Raw genomic sequence first — 23,235 nt, 5'->3', positions numbered from 1 at the left:
AATCAAGAGAAAGCAAAAAGAGGCTAGAAATTAACAAGCGAGGAGTAAAAAGGGGGATCTAGATATTTGGAGAGAAATACATTGGAGTTATAGAGAGAAATTAACAGACTAAATGAGATCTAGCATCTAATACGGAATTATGAGTGACAAAGAAGATGATCGGCCTCACCAGTCGACTGGTCTTCTCACCACTCGGTAGTCGACTGACCTTCCCACCACTCGGTAGTCGACTGACCTTCCCACCACTCGGTAGTCGACTGACCTTCCCACCCTTCAATGGTCAACTCGTCTTCCCACCACTCGGTGGTCGATTGACCTTCCCACCACTCGGTGGTCGATTGACCTTCCCACCACTCGGTGGCCGAATAGTCTTCCCACCAAAAGGTGGTCGAATCGTTTTCCCACCAATCGGTGGTCGACTCGCCAGCCCACCAATCGGTGGTAAAATCATCTTCCCTTCCCACCACTCGGTGGGAGACTGATCTTCCCACCACTTGGTGGTCGATTTGTATTCCCACCACTCGGTGGTCGACTGGTATTCCCATCACTCGATGGTTGACTAGTCTTCCCACAACTCGGTGGTCGACTCGTCATCCCACCACTCAGTGGTCGATTGACCTTTCCATCACTCGATGGTCGACTCGTCTTCCCACCACTTGGTGGTAAACTCGTCTTCTCACCACTCGGTGGTCGACTCGCCTTCCCAGCACTCGGTGGTCGACTGATCTTCCTACCACTCGGTGGTTGACTAACCTTCCCACCGGCAACCACTTGGTAATTGACTAGCCTTCCCACCACTCAGTGGTCGACTAACTTTCCCACCACTTGGTGGTCGATTGACATTTCCACCACTCGGTAGTCAATTGACATTCCCACCACTTGGTGATCGACTAGCCTTCCCACCAATCGATGGTCAACTGGTCTTACCACCACTCGGTGGTTGATTGGTATTCCCACCACTAGTTTTTGACTGACATTCCCACCACTCGGTGGTCAACTCGTCTTTCCACTACACGGTGGTCGACTAACCTTCCCACCACTCGATGGTCGACTGGCTTCCCACCACTCCGTAGTTGACTAGTCTTCCCATCACTCGGTGGTCGACTGACCTTCCCACCACTCGGTGGTCAACTATTCTTCCCATCACTCGGTGGTCGACTATTCTTCCCACCACTCAGTGGTCGACTGGTCTTCCCACCACTCGGTAGTCGACTGACTTCACCACTACTCGGTGGTCGACTAACATCCCCATCACTCGGTGGTCGAATAACCTTCCCACTACTCGGTGGTCTACTAAACTTCCCACCACTCGGTGGTCGACCCACTCACTGATCAAATGGTCTTCCCACCTCTCGGTGGTCGACTGACCTTCTCACCACTTGATGGTCGACTGGTTTTCCCACCACTTGGTGGTCGACTAGTCTTCTTACTACTCGGTGGTTGACTGACAACTAAAGATCTTCAAGACCCTCGCTTGGACAATTCACACCCAAATATTTACGAGGTAGTAATCAAGTAATGGTGGAACAAACGGAGATGACTGGCTATAATAAAACTTGACAAAGTCAAGTGATGAGGAGTCTAGTGGATGACAAGGAGTTATGGGTTAGGGGTCTAGTGCAGAGTCTAGGATGTAATTTGTTCGGTAAGGGGTCTAGGCCAGAGTCTATGAGTTATTAGAGCAGAGTCTGGTCGGCACAAACAGTTTACTATGAAGAAAGCTACTAGAGTGTTTTAGATGGATAAATTGAGAACTCAAAACATTCTCAAAAATTTTGACATAGAGGAATACAAGATGGTTAATGGAGTATTTGATAGATAATTTGAGAACTCAAAACGTTCACCAAAATTTTGGCGGAGATGAGCACTGGATGGTTAATGGAGTATGTATTGGATGGATAATTTGTGAACTCAAAACGTACTCAAAAATTTTGGCGGAGTAGAATACTAGATGGTTAATGGAGTATTGGATAGATAATGTGAAACTCAAAACGTTCTCAAAAATCGCAAAATCCCAAGAAAGTGGGAAACTGGAAGATTGATAAAGGGCAAATTATTGTGTGGACCATGAATGGAATATACACCATTTGATAATATATAAAAAAAATTATGTACTTTTAAATAATGTACTTTATGTATACAAATAATGTACTTTTTGTATATTAATTAAATATACTTTTTATTTGATTCACACAAATGTGTGGACTGTGGACCATGCTCCATGCAATAATGATTGATGGATAGTGTGTCAGGCTGACTGAATGGGTCGACCCAAGGAAATAACTGGATCAAAGAAGCCCAAAAAGGAGGCCTAGTGTGAGATAGTAAAGGAGTTTAGAAAGGATTAGGTTTATTATTCCTCACGTATCAAGGATTGGACCTATTTTATATTGGGTTGACCACTCTTAATATAATCAAGACTGGGGCGGTCTAAGATTCTTATTCTTGTAGAGCTTTAGGTCCAGAATATGTATAAATAGACCCCATTGAAAGAAGGCACAATTCACAGTAATACAAAATATTCATTTTCTCTAAATTCTCTGTATATTATTTCTATATAAGCCAATTTCCTATATTCTCTTGATTCTAACTGTTGTGTTGGTCAGTCGTTAATTATACATAAATCATAAAACCAACAACTTCAATCTCACATTTACTAATGTTTTTTAAACAAATATATTTTTCATAGTTTTAATCACTATCGCTACAATCTTGACTACTCACAGCGCAGCTCTCACGGAGCCTTGGAGTCCATTAAAGAAATAGTCCGCTGTCCTTTCTTTTCATCTTTATGCTGTAAACGGTAAACCTGTAATACTTACCTGTGATAAACTGATAATGGAGGTTCAAAGTTGAGCCACCACAATAAATAAATAAAATAATTTTTTAAAAAAATAAAGGTTAAAGTAAACTATCCTCGATCAGAAAAGTATTTGGTGTGGGTTCCGCAGTGGCAGTCCGCAGTAGTGTGGCATCCCTCACATGCAATTCAAAGTACCTTCCAACCTTCCATGCATGAAAATGATGCCAATACCATGTACATGTTGCAAATCACGTGACCATTCTAGTGTATCTTTCATTTCATTTCTTATTATTTGATTTGATAGATTATTAGTTTTGAGTATATTTTAAGTTTGAGTTAGTCTTTGTACCAAGGAAATTATTATATGAATTCGCATGTTCTACTTCTAAATTTTGCATTCACTCTTAAATTTTTTATTAGGATTCACGTGATAAAAACAGCTTATCAGCGTGTGCTACTTCGTAGTAGAACCTATAGAACCTATTGAAGCACAAAAGTCAGTATTGACTCCACTGAGACTCGAACCTACCACCTCCCATATAAAGAGAAGGGTTTGATGCCACTGGACTACAAGGTCCTTGGCAACATATACTATTTTTTTAGTTAAAGATTTATAGTATAATGCTTTTCTATGAAAACATAAAAAATTATATTTTAATTAAAAAATAGTGTTAATTAAAAAATAGTGTATATATATGTGTGTGTGTGTGTGTGTGTGTTGTGTGACGATTTTCCACTAAACTTATTTTTAAAGTTTGAGTTGTTATCTAAGTTACGAAAAAGGATAAAATCAGTCTCTAAACTTTACTCAAAAAGTCTAGACCCTTAAATTTTCAAAAGTTACAATTGAACTCATAAACATGTTATTTTAGAACATTGAAACTCAAAAACTAATTGGTGACTTGTAATTGCAAGTTACTCGGGTTCCAGCAACGCTCCGACCAACTCTGACAAATCCAATTAGCCATCGATAAATTTTCGACAAAATTTCGAAACAAACACCAACTATCGGCGATCGCGTTTGGAAAAGGCAATCAAGTTGGTAGCCTTCTCAGTCACCAAAGAAGACCACCAATTTGGTTACCTTCTCCAAACACGGCCGACAACTATTTGAGGGTCGCCAATGCTTGTCAACAAAATCTCCCCGAAAATTTATCAAAAAATCGTCAAAATCTTAGTGACATGCAATTAAAAATCTCCAACCGGTTATTAGGCTTCAATGCTCCAAAATAACATGTTTATGAGTTCAGTTACATCTTTTGAAAATTTAAAGGTCTAATGAACTTTTCGACTATAATTTAAGAGTTTATTTGACCAATTTTCCCTCTAAGTTATTACATGTACCTTCTTTATTTCTTTCATTCAATCAATCAGTACATGATGAGAGCATTTACTTTCTAAAAAGGCACTGTACTCAACGCACTGAAAAGTGAAAACTCTACCTAAATACAAAAAGAGAAGTTGGGGACTGACCAGTATCTTTGGTAGCCAACCTACTTTTTCATGTTATTTGAATATTTACTGAAGAAATTTGCCCTTATGCCCCCAGTTTAAAGATATCTTAAGAATAAGTTTAATACCTTGTATAACTGCAACTATTCTAAAATCTAAATAATATAACAAAGACCAGACTGGTGGTGTTCTTAATGCAAAGTTCCACCACCCATTAAAACCATCAAATAGAAGCAGGGTGCAGGAGATAATAAGTTTATTGAACACATGCAATTTATTGGGTGCAAACCACATAATGGGGCTGCTACATACAACTCAAATATAAAGCATTATCATTATTATTGTTAGGTGGCCGCGGAAAACCTAACCCTTGTACACTATTGAACACGTTGTTTATGGTTGGAAGTCTCACCGCTTTTCCTTCCAGAACCATGGAGCTGCAGAAGTAAGGAGTTGGTGACCACAAATATTGAGCTCAAAGCCATCAATCCCCCTGTCAACATAAACATATTGCAGGTGATTAGAGTTGTTATTCGGGTGGAATTTCAGGAAATGAACCAACAATTCAGCATATTCATATCACGAGTCATTGTTAATTATCAAACTATCTATATACAGGACCATACGAGATAATTTCATGAAAAATGCAATAAGAAGAATTGAAGCATGTGCTCCATCTCAACTAAAATTCTAAGCTGATAGTTAGATTGCACATTTATGTTTATATACTATATGCTCAACGAGAAGAGAAGGGTGTTATGTACCTGATAGAGATGGTGTCATCGCAAAATCGAACTTGGGAAGTAGTGCTCCAGCTGCTATGGGGATAGTGACTGCATTATATGCTATTGCCCAAGATAAGTTTTGATGAACTTTCGCCATGGTTGCCCGTGCAAGCTCAAATGCTTCAACAACCTACCAAAAGCTCCAGGTGAATTTTCTTGATTTGTGAGAGTACCATGCAGGTTCCATTTATAATTACATGAATGTATTGCATGCAGGCAAATACTTAAGTTTTATGAAGTCAGGCACAAAAATGCCCAGATAGAAAGGTATATATTACAGAAGCTTTATTTCATTAGCTCAATTAATATATACAGAAATGAAACTTTTCAGCCTTTCACCAGTAAAGGAATTCAGTTAAACAAGTTATGATTAGCGCATTTCCTATCTGATGGATACTTGATTTGCCCCCCCTACCAATTACACAGTAGTCCTGACTAGCACAATTTAAGTGGTAAAAGCAAAATGTATCACTAGGTAAAGCAATGAGCGTGAAGGGTATAACCGTGATGAGTTTAAAATGCAGACCTGAGAAAGTCTATTTCCTAGAAGTATGATTGACGCTGCATTAGAGGCTGCATTTTCCTGTCCTTCAACTTGCAAAGCAATCCCAACATCAGCAAGAGCCAGAGATGGTGCATCATTAATGCCATCACCAACCTTCATCAATAATATAAAGTTTAGCAGTCAACTAATATTAATCAGTTTAGTTCAACAAATTGATTTAATATGTATGGCTTGTGTCCCAAATTTTTGGCAAGTATACTGGCCATTTTAGAGGTGGCTCTATTTTCTGAGATATTATGTTTTAAAGTCAATTCATATAAAACAATATGATTGGGAAAGGAGGCATGGATCCAATTGTACTTGTTATCAATGAGAGTATTTCAAGATTTCAGAGAGAATCATTTAATCAGAAGGCCAAATACCATGGCTAGTCGATGTCCTGAAGCTTGAAGACTTGAGATGGTAGCAGATTTTTGCTGTGGTGTCAAGGATGCATTAATAAATTCATCCTTTATCCCAACTGTCCTTGCTACTGTTGCAACTGCCTCTTCCCTGTCCCCAGATAAGAGGACTGTTTTGATTCCCTTCTGTTGAAGCCTTCAATTGGTAAAAATCAAATAAATTTCATTAAGGGAACAAAAAGAAATTTGTCAGGGAATGTTAGACACTAGAAGTCTAGAACACTTATTTCAAGTGACAATGCATTGTTTTAAGAAATGAATAATAAACAATTTTTACTTTCTTTTTCAAATTTCTAAGATCTGCAAGCTTTTGTGCCTATTTATGTCAACAAAAGAGGGGCTTGCAAACCTTTTTATTGTGGATTCAGCATCGTCACGTAAATTATCAGATATTGCAATAGCACCTATTATGCCTTCTTCCTCCCTACCAACATATACAACTGTCATCGAATGGCTTGATGATGGACTGTTTAATAGGGTTTGATGCATCAGAGACTGCTCTAGGTTCTTTAAATCACTGGTGCTTGTTTTCTGGTTGAAGCGTTCATGAACCCATTCCAATTTTCCAACAGCAACTAAAAGCCCATCTACTTCTGCCATGGTTCCTGAACCTGCTTCTGCTAATTGTCCACGAGTAACAGGGATATCCAAGTTCAGTGATTCTGCCTTGCTTAAAATAGCATTGGCAAGAGGATGTGATGCTGTTTTCTCCACAGCAGCAGCAATTCGAAGAATCTCTGATTGTTCACAATCCATAGATGCAATAGCTGAGACAGCAGGTTTTCCTTCAGTGAGGGTTCCTGTCTGCAAGATGAATTTGCAAAGGTCAAACAGTATCTGATACAAGTACTAAGACATTCATGATTGTTCCTTCTATTCTCTTTCATTGAAACTTAAGATTCTTATGAAACTTTTGCAAATATTGAATAGACTACAGGCTTTAGCTACCTTATCCAAAGCAACATAATCTATGCCTGCCAATCTTTCCAACACATCTCCTCCTCTTATAAGAAGTCCCTGCTTTGCTCCTATTCAATTTCAATGCCATTACAGATATAGATTAAACAAATACCCCAAATATACTATATCGAATATTCAGAATTTTCTGCATCAAAGTAAAGCATGTAATGAATGTATCTGCGATGAACACTGAAGATGTAGGACATTATAGTAGTGGAATAATGGAATTAGGGAGGAGAGAACAAAATGAATATATATATATATATAGCAAAGTAGCAAACCAGGCAGCTTATTTTGGAGAGATTGTTAACAATAGGAGCAATAATATTTGGGACAAAATTTTGGGGAATGTGGCATTCCTCTTTACCAAATTCATCATAAGAAAGAAGAATTTGGGCAATAACAGGTAGTATTCAGAACAATGGCTCTTATAGGTAACCATTTGCTTTGTAAACAATGGCTGCACTTGCTGCCACCATTAGGCCTGCCATTTATGGTACTACCTACTACCATTTGGCTTCCATTTATGTTTATTCACTTTCTCCTTCCTATTTTGTAACCTTGTTGCTGAGGCCCCTCCAAGGAAGCCAGCGATAAAGGATTGAGATAGGGCACTCAATGTTGGTCATATAAATATGGCAACAAATGCAGTGGCCAGTGAGTAAAGCAAACTGAAGTTGGTGATTTACCAAGTGAAGTGCCAACTAGAATTGCAGTTGGTGTTGCAAGGCCTAAAGCGCAAGGGCAAGATACAACCTGTCAAAAAGAATCAAAGTTAACCCATTCATGCTATATGCTTATCTGTACTTTCTAATTGCGGTGTCATTTTACAATGAGTTTTAAGCATGGTTCAAACTTCCAATCCCAGTTATATTTCAAGGAACCCGCATGGTAAATATAACCAAATTAAGAAGCATAATACAAGGGGAAGAATGACTGTAAGCACCATTTTACTTCAATTTGATGTTTCTAACAGATTACTTTTATTAAATACACAAAACATGTGACATCAAAGAGGAGCAATCGGAGCTGAATAAGCCAGTATAATAACTTATAGGTTCACTATGGAATACCAGGACATCAACAGCAAGCTTTAAGCTCAGAAGCAGAGGGTCTCCATCTGGTCCAGAAATATCATTCAGCAAGACATCTGGGAAGATCTTAGAACCAAGATAGTACCTAAAGATGGGAGGTAACATATATCAAACACACAATCACATAGATTTTATCCAGTAAAATACATCAACACAGATGCATGTACAGCCATTACTTCAAAACAATCACACAATTAGAAGAATAGTGAAACTTGTATTGTATTCAAGCTGAATCTGTGAATCATGTAACTATGTTACTCTTGTCATCTTGTGCCAGTTTCAAACACACCAGAACTTTTAAGTTGAGGCAGAATAACTATTCTTATACTATAACAGATGGATTTAGTTGGATAGATGAGTTGTAGAAGGTTGTTTACAGGATAGCAGTATAAGGCATTAGCAGTAACTGTTCATCCATTTAGCAGCATAATAGTGGCTTCAAATATGAAGCTTGTGGATTATATTATCTTTAGAGTTAATTCCATTTTTGGTCCTAGATTTATAGGTGACATTCCACTTTTAGTCCTTTTTTTTCAAAACATCCACTTTTGGTCCTAGTATTATTGTGGCATGACCATTTTTGGTCCTCCGTCAAGAAAAGCATTGAAATGCCGTTAAATACAATGACATTTTGCTCTTTTTTATGCAAAGTAGGTTGACCCACTATATTTTTTATGTTTATTTTTTGAAACAAAATCAAAATTGAAGACTGAAATGCTCTTGTATTTGNTGCTTTGTAAACAATGGCTGCACTTGCTGCCACCATTAGGCCTGCCATTTATGGTACTACCTACTACCATTTGGCTTCCATTTATGTTTATTCACTTTCTCCTTCCTATTTTGTAACCTTGTTGCTGAGGCCCCTCCAAGGAAGCCAGCGATAAAGGATTGAGATAGGGCACTCAATGTTGGTCATATAAATATGGCAACAAATGCAGTGGCCAGTGAGTAAAGCAAACTGAAGTTGGTGATTTACCAAGTGAAGTGCCAACTAGAATTGCAGTTGGTGTTGCAAGGCCTAAAGCGCAAGGGCAAGATACAACCTGTCAAAAAGAATCAAAGTTAACCCATTCATGCTATATGCTTATCTGTACTTTCTAATTGCGGTGTCATTTTACAATGAGTTTTAAGCATGGTTCAAACTTCCAATCCCAGTTATATTTCAAGGAACCCGCATGGTAAATATAACCAAATTAAGAAGCATAATACAAGGGGAAGAATGACTGTAAGCACCATTTTACTTCAATTTGATGTTTCTAACAGATTACTTTTATTAAATACACAAAACATGTGACATCAAAGAGGAGCAATCGGAGCTGAATAAGCCAGTATAATAACTTATAGGTTCACTATGGAATACCAGGACATCAACAGCAAGCTTTAAGCTCAGAAGCAGAGGGTCTCCATCTGGTCCAGAAATATCATTCAGCAAGACATCTGGGAAGATCTTAGAACCAAGATAGTACCTAAAGATGGGAGGTAACATATATCAAACACACAATCACATAGATTTTATCCAGTAAAATACATCAACACAGATGCATGTACAGCCATTACTTCAAAACAATCACACAATTAGAAGAATAGTGAAACTTGTATTGTATTCAAGCTGAATCTGTGAATCATGTAACTATGTTACTCTTGTCATCTTGTGCCAGTTTCAAACACACCAGAACTTTTAAGTTGAGGCAGAATAACTATTCTTATACTATAACAGATGGATTTAGTTGGATAGATGAGTTGTAGAAGGTTGTTTACAGGATAGCAGTATAAGGCATTAGCAGTAACTGTTCATCCATTTAGCAGCATAATAGTGGCTTCAAATATGAAGCTTGTGGATTATATTATCTTTAGAGTTAATTCCATTTTTGGTCCTAGATTTATAGGTGACATTCCACTTTTAGTCCTTTTTTTTCAAAACATCCACTTTTGGTCCTAGTATTATTGTGGCATGACCATTTTTGGTCCTCCGTCAAGAAAAGCATTGAAATGCCGTTAAATACAATGACATTTTGCTCTTTTTTATGCAAAGTAGGTTGACCCACTATATTTTTTATGTTTATTTTTTGAAACAAAATCAAAATTGAAGACTTTTTTATGTTTATTTTTTGAAACAAAATCAAAATTGAAGACTGAAATGCTCTTGTTTTTTGAAACAAAATCAAAATTGAAGACTGAAATGCTCTTGTATTTGACAAAATTTAAACTGTTTTGTTGATGGAGGACCAAAAATGGTCATAAATTTAAACTGTTTTGTTGATGGAGGACCAAAAATGGTCATGCCACTAAACTGTTTTGTTGATGGAGGACCAAAAATGGTCATGCCACAATAATACTAGGATCAAAAGTGGATGTTTTGAAAAAAAAGGACTAAAAGTGGAATATCACCTATAAATCTAGGACCAAAAATGGAATTAACTCTTATCTTTATTAGTGATCATAAAGTCTCTGTGCACATGGACCCATTCATTCAATAGGAAAAGGTGACAACATGTTTCTATAATCCACTAGCAAAAAAAAAGAAAATACCTACCAAAAAGCAAATGTTGTAGCTGATAAAGTCATTATACTATACACAAATGGTCCAGCGATTGAATCTGCAAGCCGCTGGATTGGTGCTTCGCGGCCTTGAGCATCCTCAACCTGGAGAAACGGGGAGGAGCACATTTCAGTATTTTACAAGCAGCAGCCATTTAAACATTACTTCCTGTTGGAAAAGCAACTATTTTTTGTTTATTTATTTGTTCTGTATAGAATAACAGCCAAAGATGATAGCAATCATTCTCGAGTATAAAAAATGCAAAATTTGCTTGCTCATTATGAAGTTAAAGGTTAGTCGGTTAGATTGCATACAAAATCAGTGGTTTGAGATCAATTTATGAACCCTCCCAGGGGATTTTTCAGTTCAGTGCAAACAAAATTAAAATTATTCTAGACTTCATATCTTTTTGGGAATTTCAATGAATTTGTGATCTCTTTCCAATGCATGCAACCTACCTTTTATTCTCATGCTCTGTAGGTAGAAAACTAGTTTCCAACCAAATTAATCAATAATTGTTTCTTTTCCTTGTAGCTATAGATCAACGTATAAAGAATTCAAGGCAGCAAGCTGAAGTTGCATTTATCGAATAAGGCTCCAAATTAAAAAATAAAAAGTTGCTAAAGAATCTGACTAATTACCATGTTAACAATCTTGGATATTGTCGAGTTGGACCCAGTGGAAGTGGCCTCAATTTTTATTGGACTATCCTGAAACAAAGTACAAAAAGCATTTGAATCAAACAGCTGACAAAAAGGAAAATGAAAACGAATCATTCGAAGTTTCACTAGCAAGAAATTTGTGAATATCACATTTCAGTGCAGTCAATCTCAATCCAGGTGCTAGTTGGATTAGGGAACTAGGGATGGCAATAGGGCAGGCCAAAACTGTACTGTGCATCCCACATCATGCTGTCCCAAATATTTGGCTTCTGTCCTCCATACATCCTGCAACATCCCCACTCTCCCATCCCACATAATTTTCCAATGCTTCCTTTTATTAACCCTACTTAAATATCTTCCATTCTTTTTCTTCAAAAATTAACTAGCCTTTTTCACTAATGTATATCTGTCCATCTACAACAGAATTAAGCAGTCAAACTTGCATCAACATTTCATCATAAATATCTATTTTTTCTTTTCAATAATTTTCCATTTACAGCTTCTTAAAGTCTATCCATTTTCTTTTGTTAGGAATTAGGTAGGAAGTTAGTAAGTTGATCAAATACCATGGACCTAGTAACCTCAACTCACAGTCGTCTCTACCACCCAAAGCTAGGTTGGTTTTCCTTTTTCTTTTATTGAGCTTTATTTTTCTGTGTATGTGTTTGAGGTGGGGTGGGTCAGTGAACAATCTATGTGCATGGATTTGCATCCTTAATGAATTTCACTTCTCACTCTATCCCCCTCTACACATCCCATGCTAATGACCAAAATTTAATTGTCATTCTAGTTGTGCCCACCGTAAATATAGGTAACTTATGCACTTGACTCAAAAACACATTAGCTGAAATTTGAGACTTATATGAGGGATTTATCAACTCTGAGCCTGAGGAGTAATCAATTGTCACTTCACACTGTACCCTGTAAACTGTAAGGATTTATCTTTTTGGTAAATAATATGAGGGGTAGTGATAAAAGCTACTCCCCAATAATTTCAAATATTCCAGAAACCAAGTTGAAAGTTGTTTGAATATCATACCCAATTTATTGTTCCAGCTGATACCAATAAGCCTCTCTCTTTAAACACAGGAAGGGATTCCCCAGTAAGCATAGATTCATCCACTACACTCCTACCTGCAACAACCTTTCCCTGCATAATATGACCTAGCTGTTGAGAATGCAACCAGCAGTACATCCACTTAAAAGAAACAGTAAAGTATAAAACAGAAAAATGAATTCATAGAGAAAACAGATCACTTGTAGAATAGCAGATTTTCTCATTTCCATCTTTTCTTGTTGAAGAAAAACTCCTTTTTTTGGTTTGAGAATGATTTTGTTCAATTCATATGAACAGAAAAATATCTAGAGAATTTGAAAAGATGTAAAATATGTAAAGATGCAACTGCTCTTTACTGTTATATGGAAGTTATCCCACAGTTGGATGATATTTAGAACTGACTGACAATTATGAAGAGATGACTTTAGATTTTAAAACATCTCATGCTCTTATAAGGATTTTTGAGATATAATTGGTTACCCATTACTTCAGAAGTACAACTTCAGTGGGAAATAATGACTTACATCTACAGGTATTGTTTCTCCAGGCAAAACTAACAGTGAGTCTCCAACACGAATATCATCAGTTGGAACTTCAATACACATTGCATCAGAGCTGACAACATCACTTGAGGAATCACTTCCAGAGGGAGCAATCACAAGTCTAGATTGAGTGGATATGAGCGACTGCAAAGAGATCCCCACAATAGTTTATCAGAGAAAGAATTTTAAATATAGTCATTAATAAAAATAAGGGAAAATGGCACTTATTCCCACTAAGTTATGTGCATATAGCACTTTTTCCCCCTAAATTATTAAAGTGGTAGTTTTTCCCCCTCAGTTATTTTAAAAGTGGTAATTTTTCCCCCTGAAATGTTAAATTGACATTTTTGCCCTTAAAAATAACTATTTCATTTATTTTTATTCTCCAACCAATTATATTACTAATATGTATGGAAGATTACGGTTCGATACGAACCTAATCGAACACCGTAGCAATTGAACTTAAAAAGTATAGACGGTTACGGTTACGATTCAGAACCAAAAAAATAAAATAAAATAATTGTTAAATTTAGACTATTTTTAAATAAGAAATAAAATTATAAAAATAAATAAATAAGTTTTGATTGGCGGTTCAAAATCGAAATTGGAACCGAACCGTACTGATTTATCAAATAAGTGTTTGATCATTTTCACTATATATGATTGTGGTTCAATTCCGGTTCACGGTTCAACAATTATTTAACTTTATTTTTCGATTCAGAATCGTCCATACTATTTCGGTATGATTGCTACAGTGTTTGGTTAGGTTCGAACCGAATCGTGATCATCCATACATATAAGTAATAATTTGTTGAAGAAGAAAAATAATGAAATAATTATTTTAAGGGTAAAAATGTCAATTTAACATTTCAAGGGGAAAAACTGTCACTTTAATAACATAAAGGGGAAAAGTGCTATATGCACATAACATAGGGGGGAAAACTGAAAAAGTGCAATTTTCCCTAAAAATAAATGCTTCCTTTAATAAACTAATATATTAGTAGACTATGGTGTTAATTGAAACTTCAGCTTATTCTAATTTTCACATTGAAACTTCTGTTATATGCCTATAAATTTGAGCTTTTACCCAATAAAAGGAACTTAGGCCATGAGGTCCTCTTAAGTGATGCTATGTTTAATCTAAGAAGATTGAGGACAGTGGAGGCATCAGGCATGCAGCCATTTAGGTTCAGTCAAAGGTCCCTGTATTATATAGGTTTTATTAATATTTAATCACCAACATAATAATATTAAGCAATCCAAAATTACTAAATACTATGGAAATAATGCCACTATACTCCACATTACTAAATACCCAACTTAGTATTATTGTGTGAAATTTAATTAAAGATCATCTAGGAATGGAACCTATAGAGAATTTATTTGTGTTCAAAAAAAAAAAAAAGAGAGATTTTTGTATTAATCAAAATAAATTAGAATTTTAAAAGTTTTTTAGTTTATGCTGATAAAAATTAATTATTATTATTACAAGTAAAATTTTAACATTTCAATTTACTTTGATCTGTAATTTTTTAACAACTAACATTTTTAAAATTTGTTTTATAATACATATCCCTTAGTATATTAAAAAAGAATAAGTTAGCATTAAAAATATTTACTAAAACAAATTTTAATTTAGGTGTTGGAACCTTCTTTTTTTTTTTTTTTAAAGTATAATGGTCTCCATAGCTCCTATTATAAAACAATCATTATTTATAATTCACACAAAGATGTTAAGTTTGAGACTTAACAATATGGAGAAAAGTGTTAGGGAAATGGCCTTTTTAATCCCTCAATTGTGTCATAATGGTAAACTCAATCCTTTAATTATAAGGGCAACCCCATTTAGTCCTTGAATTGTTCGCATAGTGGCCATTTAATCCTTCACTTCAGGTATCTGTTATGTTGATGTAAAGGCAAATCTAGAAATTCATTTGCTTCTCCCAAAACACAAGTTGATAAGTATATAATTGAATATGAAATATGCTATAAGTATTTGCACTACACAAAAATGTCGAAGGAAAATAATATAGTACTAGGAAACTATATTCTCCATTATTGAAAAGTTATGGCAGTAATTGCACCAGGCATTCTACTCTCATCAATCCAAATGCTATCCATGGTTTCACCTTCCTCTACTTCTTTCTCCATTTCCCATATTCTCTTACCTTTAAAAATTCCATTGCCGAATTTTCCGACCAGTCCGGCCACGGTCAGACAACTCCCAACCTGAATCCGAGCATCCAAAAACACCATTCTTTCATCTTCCTCCTTTTCTTGTACGGAACAACAATGGAGAAATGTCACGGACTTCTCGCATAGCATACATTAAGAATGTATGTACGACTGTACCACTTAGGGAAACTTCTCATCTACTATTAAATATTGCTCATTTTGTTCTTGTGTGGATCCCATTTTTAAATTCTTTGAATTGGATCCATATTGGCTCCATTGTCATGTTCAGTTCAAGTATTTTGAGGTTGTTGATGGTGGAATTAGAATCAAAGGCCATGAAACTGGGATCATGGTAGATAATGAGAGAGTAGCCGAAAATGTTGAAATAAAAAAAAGACCAATTGTCGAGATCATGGTAGATAATGATGAACCTCTGAACGTATGGCACCGAAAGAGTCTTTGATGAAATGTGAAAATGGTTGAAGTTGGCTCCTTTTCTCCACAACGTCTGCCTCCCCAGCCACACCAATTTGAATAATTTTATTTGAGTATAAGTTGTAGTTGAAGTTGTAACCATTTCTTGCATATGAATGTAATATATATTATTTTTCTTCTGTCTTCTATGTAATTTCATGTAAATGAATTTTCAGATTTGCAGTTACATCAACATTAGGTTTTAACAAATACTTGAGGTGAGGGACAAAAATGGCCACTACACTAGTAATTCATAGACTAAATAGGGTCATCCTTTATAATTAAGAGACTGAGTTTACCATTATGGCATAATTCATAATTGAGAGATTAAAAAGGCCATTTTCCCAAAGTGTTATCTGTCACATGAAATGTCTGAAGAGTTCAAAACTCTTCTTCTCCCAAAAGTTTTGAACTCATTATTATAGATAGTTATTAATTGATTGATATTTATATTGGGCAGCTTAATATACTTGCATTGGTGATTAAAATAAAATAAAATATATGAGTTGAAAGAGAGGAGACGGCAGAATGTCAAAAAATGCACTGTTTATCCATAGCAATCCTTCACAAGCCATTCACAAAATTAAACAAATATATGGTATTAAAAGTCATCTGGGTGTTTGGTCTAGTGGTATGATTCTTGCTTTGGGTGCAAGAGGTCGTGAGTTCGATTCTCACAACACCCCTGCATCTTTTTGGCTATTGCAGAATATAGCAATGATGCATATAGTCAACCAGCAGTATTTCACCTTTTAGATTCTTAATCTTTTGTTCATCTCAATATTTAAAAAAGTTGTGTTTAGATTCTAAATGTGGAATCAACAATTTATTCTGATTTCTATTCCATCTTTCCCAATGCTCTGCAGAAATTCATTTCAAATGATTCCATAGGAATCTCAACAATCTTCTTTCTGGTTTCTATCAAAATCACACAAGGGAAATGCCTAACTGATTTATAAATAAGAGCAGTGCTGCTTGTCCCTCCTGAGAGGACAAGTAGAAAATTTTTATTAGTGTCTGGGTGTTTGGTCTAGTGGTATAATTCTTGCTTCGGGTGCAAGAGGTTGTGAGTTCAATTCTCGCAACACCCCCACACCCATTTGTGGCTTGCAACAAGTAGCACTGATGCATATAGTCAATCAGCAGTATTTCACCTTTAGATTCTTATATCTTTTGTTCATCTCAATATTTAAACAAGTTGTGTTTAGTTTCTAAATGTCGAATCAACAATTTATTCTGATTTCTATTCCATCTTTCCCAATGCTCTGCAGAAATTCATTTCAAATGATTCCATAGGATTCTCAACAATCTTCTTTCTGGTTTCTATCAAAATCACACAAGGGAAATGCCTAACTGATTTATAAATAAGAGCAGTGCTGCTTGTCCCTCCTGAGAAGACAAGTAGAAAATTTTTATTAGTGTCTGGGTGTTTGGTCTAGTGGTATGATTCTTGCTTTGGGTGCAAGAGGTCGTGAGTTCAATTCTCACAACACCCCCATGCCCATTTTTGGCTTGCAGGTAAGCGTTCATTTATGTTTGTCTATTAAATTTATAGCTCGATTCATAAACGAACAGAGTTTGAACAGTGGTAAGCTCATTTGCTAAGAGATCGTTTAATAATGTTCGTGAACGTAGATTATGTCTTGTTCACGAACGAATTGTGAACATGAACTATGCAGGTGTTTGGTTATTCATTGTTTATGAACATGTTCATGAGCGTCCATGAACATGTTCATGAACGTGATTGTTAACGAACATGTTGAACTTGTTCACGAATGTTAACAAACACTAACGAACGCTTAACAAACGAACACGAACACCCTAAAATCCTTAACAAACGAACACAAATAGCCTCCGTTCGTTTATGTTCGGTTCGTTAACAGCCTTACTTGCAGCAAGTAGCACTGAGCCACTGATGCATATAGTCATACTTGCAGCAAGTAGCACTGAGCCACTGATGCATATAGTCAATCTTGCAGCAAGTAGCACTGAGCCACTGATGCATATAGTCAATCAGCAGTATTTCACCTTTAGATTCCTGATGCATATAGTCAATCAGCAGTATTTCACCTTTAGATTCTTAATGCATATAGTCAATCAGCAGTATTTCACCTTTAGATTCTTATATCTTTTGTTCATCTCAATATTTAAAAGAGTTGTGTTCAGTTTCTAAATGTGGATCAACAATTTATTCTGATTTCTATTCCATCTTTCCCAATGCTCTATATAGAAATTCATTTCAAATGATTCCATAGGATTCTCAACAATCTTCCTTCTGGTTTCTATCAAAATCACACAAGAGAAATGCCTAACTGATTTATAAATAAGAGCAGTGCTGCTTGTCCCTCTTGAGAGGACAAGTAGAAAATTTTTGTTATTGTCTGGGTGTTTGGTCTAGTGGTATGATTCTTGCTTTGGGTGCAAGAGGTCGTGAGTTCAATTCTCACAACACCCCCACACCCATTTTTGGACCTTACAGGTAAGCGTTTGTTAATTAAATTTATAGCTCAGTTCATAAACGAACAAAGTTTGAACAGTAGTAAGCTCATTTGCTAAGAGATCGTTTAATAATGTTCGCGAACAAGCTCGTTTGATGTTCGTGAACGTAGATTATGTCTTGTTCACGAACGAATTGTGATCATGAACATATGCAGGTGTTTGGTTATTCATTGTTTATGAACATGTTCATGAGCATCCATGAACGTGATTGTTAACGAACATGTTTGTTAACATTCGCAAACATGTTTGTGAACATGTTCGTTAATGTTAATGAACACGTTCGTGAACTTGTTCGCGAATGTTAACAAACACTAACGAACGCTTAACAAATGAACATGAACACGAACACTCCAAAATCCTTAACAAACGAACACAAACAGCCTCCGTTCATTTATGTTCAGTTCGTTAACAGCCCTACTTGCAGCAAGTAGCACTGAGCCACTGATGCATATAGTCATACTTGCAGCAAGTAGCACTGAGCCACTGATGCATATAGTCAATCTTGCAGCAAGTAGCACTGAGCCACTGATGCATATAGTCAATCAGCAGTATTTCACCTTTAGATTCTTATATCTTTTGTTCATCTCAATATTTAAAAAAGTTGTGTTTAGTTTCTAAATGTGGAATCAACAATTTATTCTGATTTCTATTCCATCTTTCCCAATGCTCTCTGTAGAAATTCATTTCAAATGATTCCATAGGATTCTCAACAATCTTCCTTCTGGTTTCTATCAAAATCACACAAGGGAAATGCCTAACTGATTTATAAATAAGAGCAGTGCTGCTTGTCCCTCCTGAGAGGACAAGTAGAAAAGTTTTATTAGTGTCTGGGTGTTTGGTCTAGTGGTATGATTCTTGCTTCGGCTGCAAGAGGTCATGAGTTCGATTCTCGCAACACCCCCACACTCATTTTTGGCTTGCAGTTGCAGCAAGTAGGGCTGATGCATATAGTCAATCAGCAGTATTTCACCTTTAGATTCCTGATGCATATAGTCAATCAGCAGTATTTCACCTTTAGATTCTTAATGCATATAGTCAATCAGCAGTATTTCACCTTTAGATTCTTATATCTTTTGTTCATCTCAATATTTAAAAGAGTTGTGTTCAGTTTCTAAATGTGGAAACAATTTATTCTGATTTCTATTCCATCTTTCCCAATGCTCTAACAATTTATTCTGATTTCTATTCCATCTTTCCCAATGCTCTCTGTAGAAATTCATTTCAAATGATTCCATAGGATTCTCAACAATCTTCCTTCTGGTTTCTATCAAAATCATAGGATTCTCAACAATCTTCCTTCTGGTTTCTATCAAAATCACACAAGGGAAATGCCTAACTGATTTATAAATAAGAGCAGTGCTGCTTGTCCCTCTTGAGAGGACAAGTAGAAAATTTTTATTAGTGTCTGGGTGTTTGGTCTAGTGGTATGATTCTTGCTTTGGGTGCAAGAGGTCGTGAGTTCAATTCTCGCAACACCCCCACAGCCCATTTTTGGCTTGCAGCAAGTAACACTGATGCATATAGTCAATCAGCAGTATTTCACCTTTAGATTCTTATATCTTTTGTTCATCTCAATATTTAAAAAAGTTGTGTTTAGTTTCCAATAAATGTGGAATCAACAATTTATTCTGATTTCTATTCCATCTTTCCCAATGCTCTCTGTAGAAATTCATTTCAAATGATTCCATAGGAAATGCCTAACTGATTTATAAATAAGAGCAGTGCTGCTTGTCCCTCCTGAGAGGACAAGTAGAAAATTTTTATTAGGACGTCCCTCCCTCCCTCGTGTTTGAAGCAATTCTGCACTTCTGCTCTTTAGCCTTTAAATTATGTTTCTTGACATTTGTCTGAAGCCCCACCCCTACTCTCCTTCTCTCAAAACACACACACATATAACCACCAATTTAAAAAGTGGAACATTGAAATAGTACTATGTGAAGGATTTACCAGAAGCTCGTTCATGTCACTAGAAGCTTTCAGCCTGGCCCTTTCCTCCAGAGAACGGCCCAACAGAACAAAGCCAAGAAGCATGACCTGCATGCTAAAATCAACAGTTTTCAGTGAGCAAATCTCTTACAAATATATTATATTTGTAGTGGAGTAATTAAGCCTTTTGAATCAGTTAAATGCATGTATTTGCTGGTCAGATATGACATCTGTTAGTAGTGTTACTAGTTAAGTGAATGGCTAAAAAGCAACTAAAATCAATTGATTGAACAGAATATTGAAAAGGAAATATATGTAGTACTTTCCTATGCATAAGTTGTAACTTGAAGATCACTTTAAGCAAATGGGAGGAAAAGCAAAAAGTCCTTGAGGAAAAATAAAGGGATAAACAAGAAACGAAACAAACCGGTTCATCAAAAAATGCTGCATCCCATTGAAGTTCAGGGTTAAGAAGTGACACCTGTGAAAGAGGAGAGTGTTTCAACACTTTAGGCCTAAGAGATAAATGAGCAAAACAATATTAACAGCTAAAGTACTGAAAAGAAACTTGAAATAATACAACAAACAAAATGATTCCGAGCTTCAAATAATTCTTACAGCACTAATAGCAAATGCAGCAAGTGAACCAAAGCCAACTAGAGAGTTCATATTTGGCGATCCCTTCATGAATGCTTGTAAACCATCAAAAAGCAGGTCTGGAAAAAACAAAACACTTATTTTGAGTCATTTTCAAAGATGAGCAGTTATAGAATGATAGCCAATCATATATAAACAGAGGATTTTGCTGAATTACGGTAAAATACAACTCCAAAAAAATAAAATAAAACAAAAAAAGAACAAAACAAAACAAAAAAACAAAACAAAACAAAACAAACAAAAACAAAACAAAACAAAAACAAAAACAAAAAACAAAAAAAAAAAAAAAACAAAAACAAAAAACAAAAAAACAAAAAACACAAACAGTTGCGATATCCAAGTCCCTATCACAAATTACGATATCTTATCTGTTTTGAGTACCCCATGTAATAATAAGGGTGATTCCACTTTGAGTCTCCTCCTTACACGACCCCAAAAGTTCACAAAAGTAACCACACAATCTCTTATGTTAAACTTGGAAAGAATCTTGATGGCTATTAAGCTATTTTCACATACAGTATAGAGAGATGAACTCGAGTACACACAAACAGAAACCTATTCTCAAGTTGCCTACAACAAAACACAACATCTTTATTATACCTAAATTACCTATGCCAGAGCATATGTCAAGTCCTCAACGGCAAGGATATCTTACTGAAATATGTGTTTACTTGACAATCTCTACAAAGTCCATTTACCAACTTGTATAGATATGTATAAAGTTTAGAGCTAGTCTATTATAGAAACTTGCATAACACATGGAAAATACATCCATAGTGGCAACACGAGAAGCATGTCAGTGTTTTCCTTTTCCTGGATGATCATCTCAACATGCTCATATTGCATTGGAGAGCATTAACACTGCATGACTGACAAGGGCTTATATGCAGCCATGCAGGTCCGGGGTGTTATTCATATCATATCATATCATATATTTCACTAATATTCCGTCTGAAGTTAAAAGAATGGATGAACAATTGAACATCAGTTCTTTTTGTAAAGTTAAGAAACCATGAGTTGTTAAGAAAAATGGTAAGGGGTTTTACTGCTGGGATAAAAAAAAAAAGTGGGATGTAAAGCATTAAGAACCCGAATTATAGACTATGACACTGCATTGACTCCAAAAATAAAAAGGAGATTCAGCATTTCAGCTGGTAAATTCAAAATTCAATAGCATATGAGAATAAACCTGAACTTGTGGAAGATATTACTGACCTCTTCCAGGCCCCAATAAAGCTCCCAAAGCCAATCCACCTTTCAAATACGAATTGTGCAGTAACTCCATAATGGATCCTAAGCAAACATTTTAAAATAGCTTACTTAAATTGATGGTGAAAATTAAAAGAACTTATTGAAAATTATAGATCAGAAGTAAACCAAAAAGTATATTCCTTCTTTAAAACTAAAAAATTTGCTTTACCATGACCAACATGAATGCCGAGAGAGTGAAGTATATGGGAGCCGTGAGCTCCACAACACAGAGCCACCAGCGACCAAGCAAACGCCACCCGGTTCCGACTCTCCACAAGCAAAGCCTCCTTCTTCGCCACCATTTCCTTCCATTTCTTCACCTTATCTTCAATTCCAAGCCCCGACGCTCTCTTCTTCGTCGGAAACCCACAATCCGTCAGCCTCTTAGCTAGCTCTTCAGCAGCGCTTCCCTCCTCCACAGCGGCGGCGGTCGGCTTCAGCTTCACCGCGGCCGTCTCCGTCAACATGTTGACCACGGCCGACTCGACTCTGTCGTCGGCGGAAAGGATCGATTTGACGCGTGAGACGCACGCGCCGCACATCATCCCCGTCACATCCAGAAGCACAGTTGAGTCGTCCGGCTTGGCTTGCTTCTGAACCGGCGGCTTCGTAGACACGGGGTTGACCTCAACTGCCTTGGCGAAGACGCCATTGCGGAGCAAATGGGGATCGGTGCGGCGTTGTCTGCGGAGGAGAGGATTGAACTGAAAATTCCTGACATTGGAGTAGTGGAAGCTCGGGGTGAGCTTCTGGTTCGGGGAGAGTGAAAAGCGGAGGAGATTCGCCGCCATGGCTGGGCCGGAAATGAGGTCCTGATTCACCGGAAAATGAAGTTTAGGCGTTTCTTTGGTCTATTTATGACCGGTAAGAAACACGTTGCCACGCTGGCATTTTGGGGCGGTGGTGATAATTTTAGCAACAACTACTTGTTATTGCCAATTTCTCATGAAGAAACATGTGATCAAAATTGAGGGTGCTGTCATTTTCTATTTTCTTTTCCTTATTTTTGAAAAAAAGAAAAAATTATGTATGCATGAAATACGTGTTAGCTAGTTTGAGTTACAAGCGTTTTTAAAACATTATCTTTACCAAAACTTATAAAGATTTGTGATTATATCATGTCCGTATTATATTTTTCCCTTGACTACTATTTTTTTTCCCTTTACTATTTTTTTTTTTACAATATCCCTTGACTATGGTTAATGTCTACAAATTTAAGATAAAAATTTGTGTGGAATCGTATCACAAATTCTTGTTTATAAAACGAGTCGCGTCAAATGAAAATGTAATACTAATCAAAAATAAAGTGTTTATTATTTATAAGGGAAAATATAATATTTTTTAACTGAGATATGGGTTATGGGCTAGATTCATAAGGCTCGCTGTTGGTCTT

At 36.3% G+C, this 23,235-nt stretch overlaps 1 protein-coding gene and 6 non-coding genes across 7 annotated transcripts; 6 read left to right on the top strand and 1 right to left on the bottom strand.

The window, feature by feature from the left end:
- Positions 1 to 4,483: 4,483 nt before the first annotated feature.
- Positions 4,484 to 22,753, bottom strand: LOC116022293 (copper-transporting ATPase PAA2, chloroplastic). Its single transcript, XM_031262930.1, has 17 exons — positions 22,012 to 22,753; positions 21,807 to 21,884; positions 20,553 to 20,650; positions 20,362 to 20,415; positions 19,956 to 20,042; positions 12,843 to 13,004; positions 12,301 to 12,411; positions 11,241 to 11,309; positions 10,594 to 10,703; positions 9,421 to 9,526; positions 9,037 to 9,103; positions 6,955 to 7,034; positions 6,356 to 6,810; positions 5,968 to 6,142; positions 5,567 to 5,698; positions 5,020 to 5,170; positions 4,484 to 4,748 (listed from the first exon to the last, which is right to left on the bottom strand). Exons 1-17 carry the CDS (start codon positions 22,631 to 22,633, stop codon positions 4,633 to 4,635), a joined length of 2,673 nt encoding a protein of 890 aa, XP_031118790.1. The 5' UTR covers positions 22,634 to 22,753; the 3' UTR covers positions 4,484 to 4,632.
- Positions 16,124 to 16,195, top strand: TRNAP-UGG. The gene has a single exon. It is a non-coding gene; the product is annotated as a tRNA-Pro (tRNA).
- Positions 16,529 to 16,600, top strand: TRNAP-CGG. The gene has a single exon. It is a non-coding gene; the product is annotated as a tRNA-Pro (tRNA).
- Positions 16,934 to 17,005, top strand: TRNAP-UGG. Its single transcript has one exon. It is a non-coding gene; the product is annotated as a tRNA-Pro (tRNA).
- On the top strand, positions 17,893 to 17,964 carry TRNAP-UGG. The gene has a single exon. It is a non-coding gene; the product is annotated as a tRNA-Pro (tRNA).
- TRNAP-CGG lies at positions 18,838 to 18,909 on the top strand. The gene has a single exon. It is a non-coding gene; the product is annotated as a tRNA-Pro (tRNA).
- TRNAP-UGG lies at positions 19,416 to 19,487 on the top strand. The gene has a single exon. It is a non-coding gene; the product is annotated as a tRNA-Pro (tRNA).
- Positions 22,754 to 23,235: the final 482 nt, after the last annotated feature.

Source organism: Ipomoea triloba, chromosome 6 (genome assembly GCF_003576645.1).
Source record: "Ipomoea triloba cultivar NCNSP0323 chromosome 6, ASM357664v1".
NCBI lineage: Eukaryota > Viridiplantae > Streptophyta > Magnoliopsida > Solanales > Convolvulaceae > Ipomoea > Ipomoea triloba.
The sequence above is the reverse complement of the archived record's forward strand: the minus strand, read 5'-3'. Positions and strand labels throughout refer to the sequence as shown.

Coding starts and splice junctions, on each gene's coding strand:
- LOC116022293 (XM_031262930.1), bottom strand. CDS start 22,633: ATGGCGGCGAATCTCCTCCGCTTTTCACTCTCCCCGAACCAGAAGCTC. Junction 21,885..22,011: donor CGGCATTCATGTTGGTCATG/GTAAAGCAAATT, acceptor ATGTTTGCTTAG/GATCCATTATGGAGTTACTG. Junction 7,035..9,036: donor TCTAGTTGGCACTTCACTTG/GTAAATCACCAA, acceptor GAAATTGAATAG/GAGCAAAGCAGGGACTTCTT.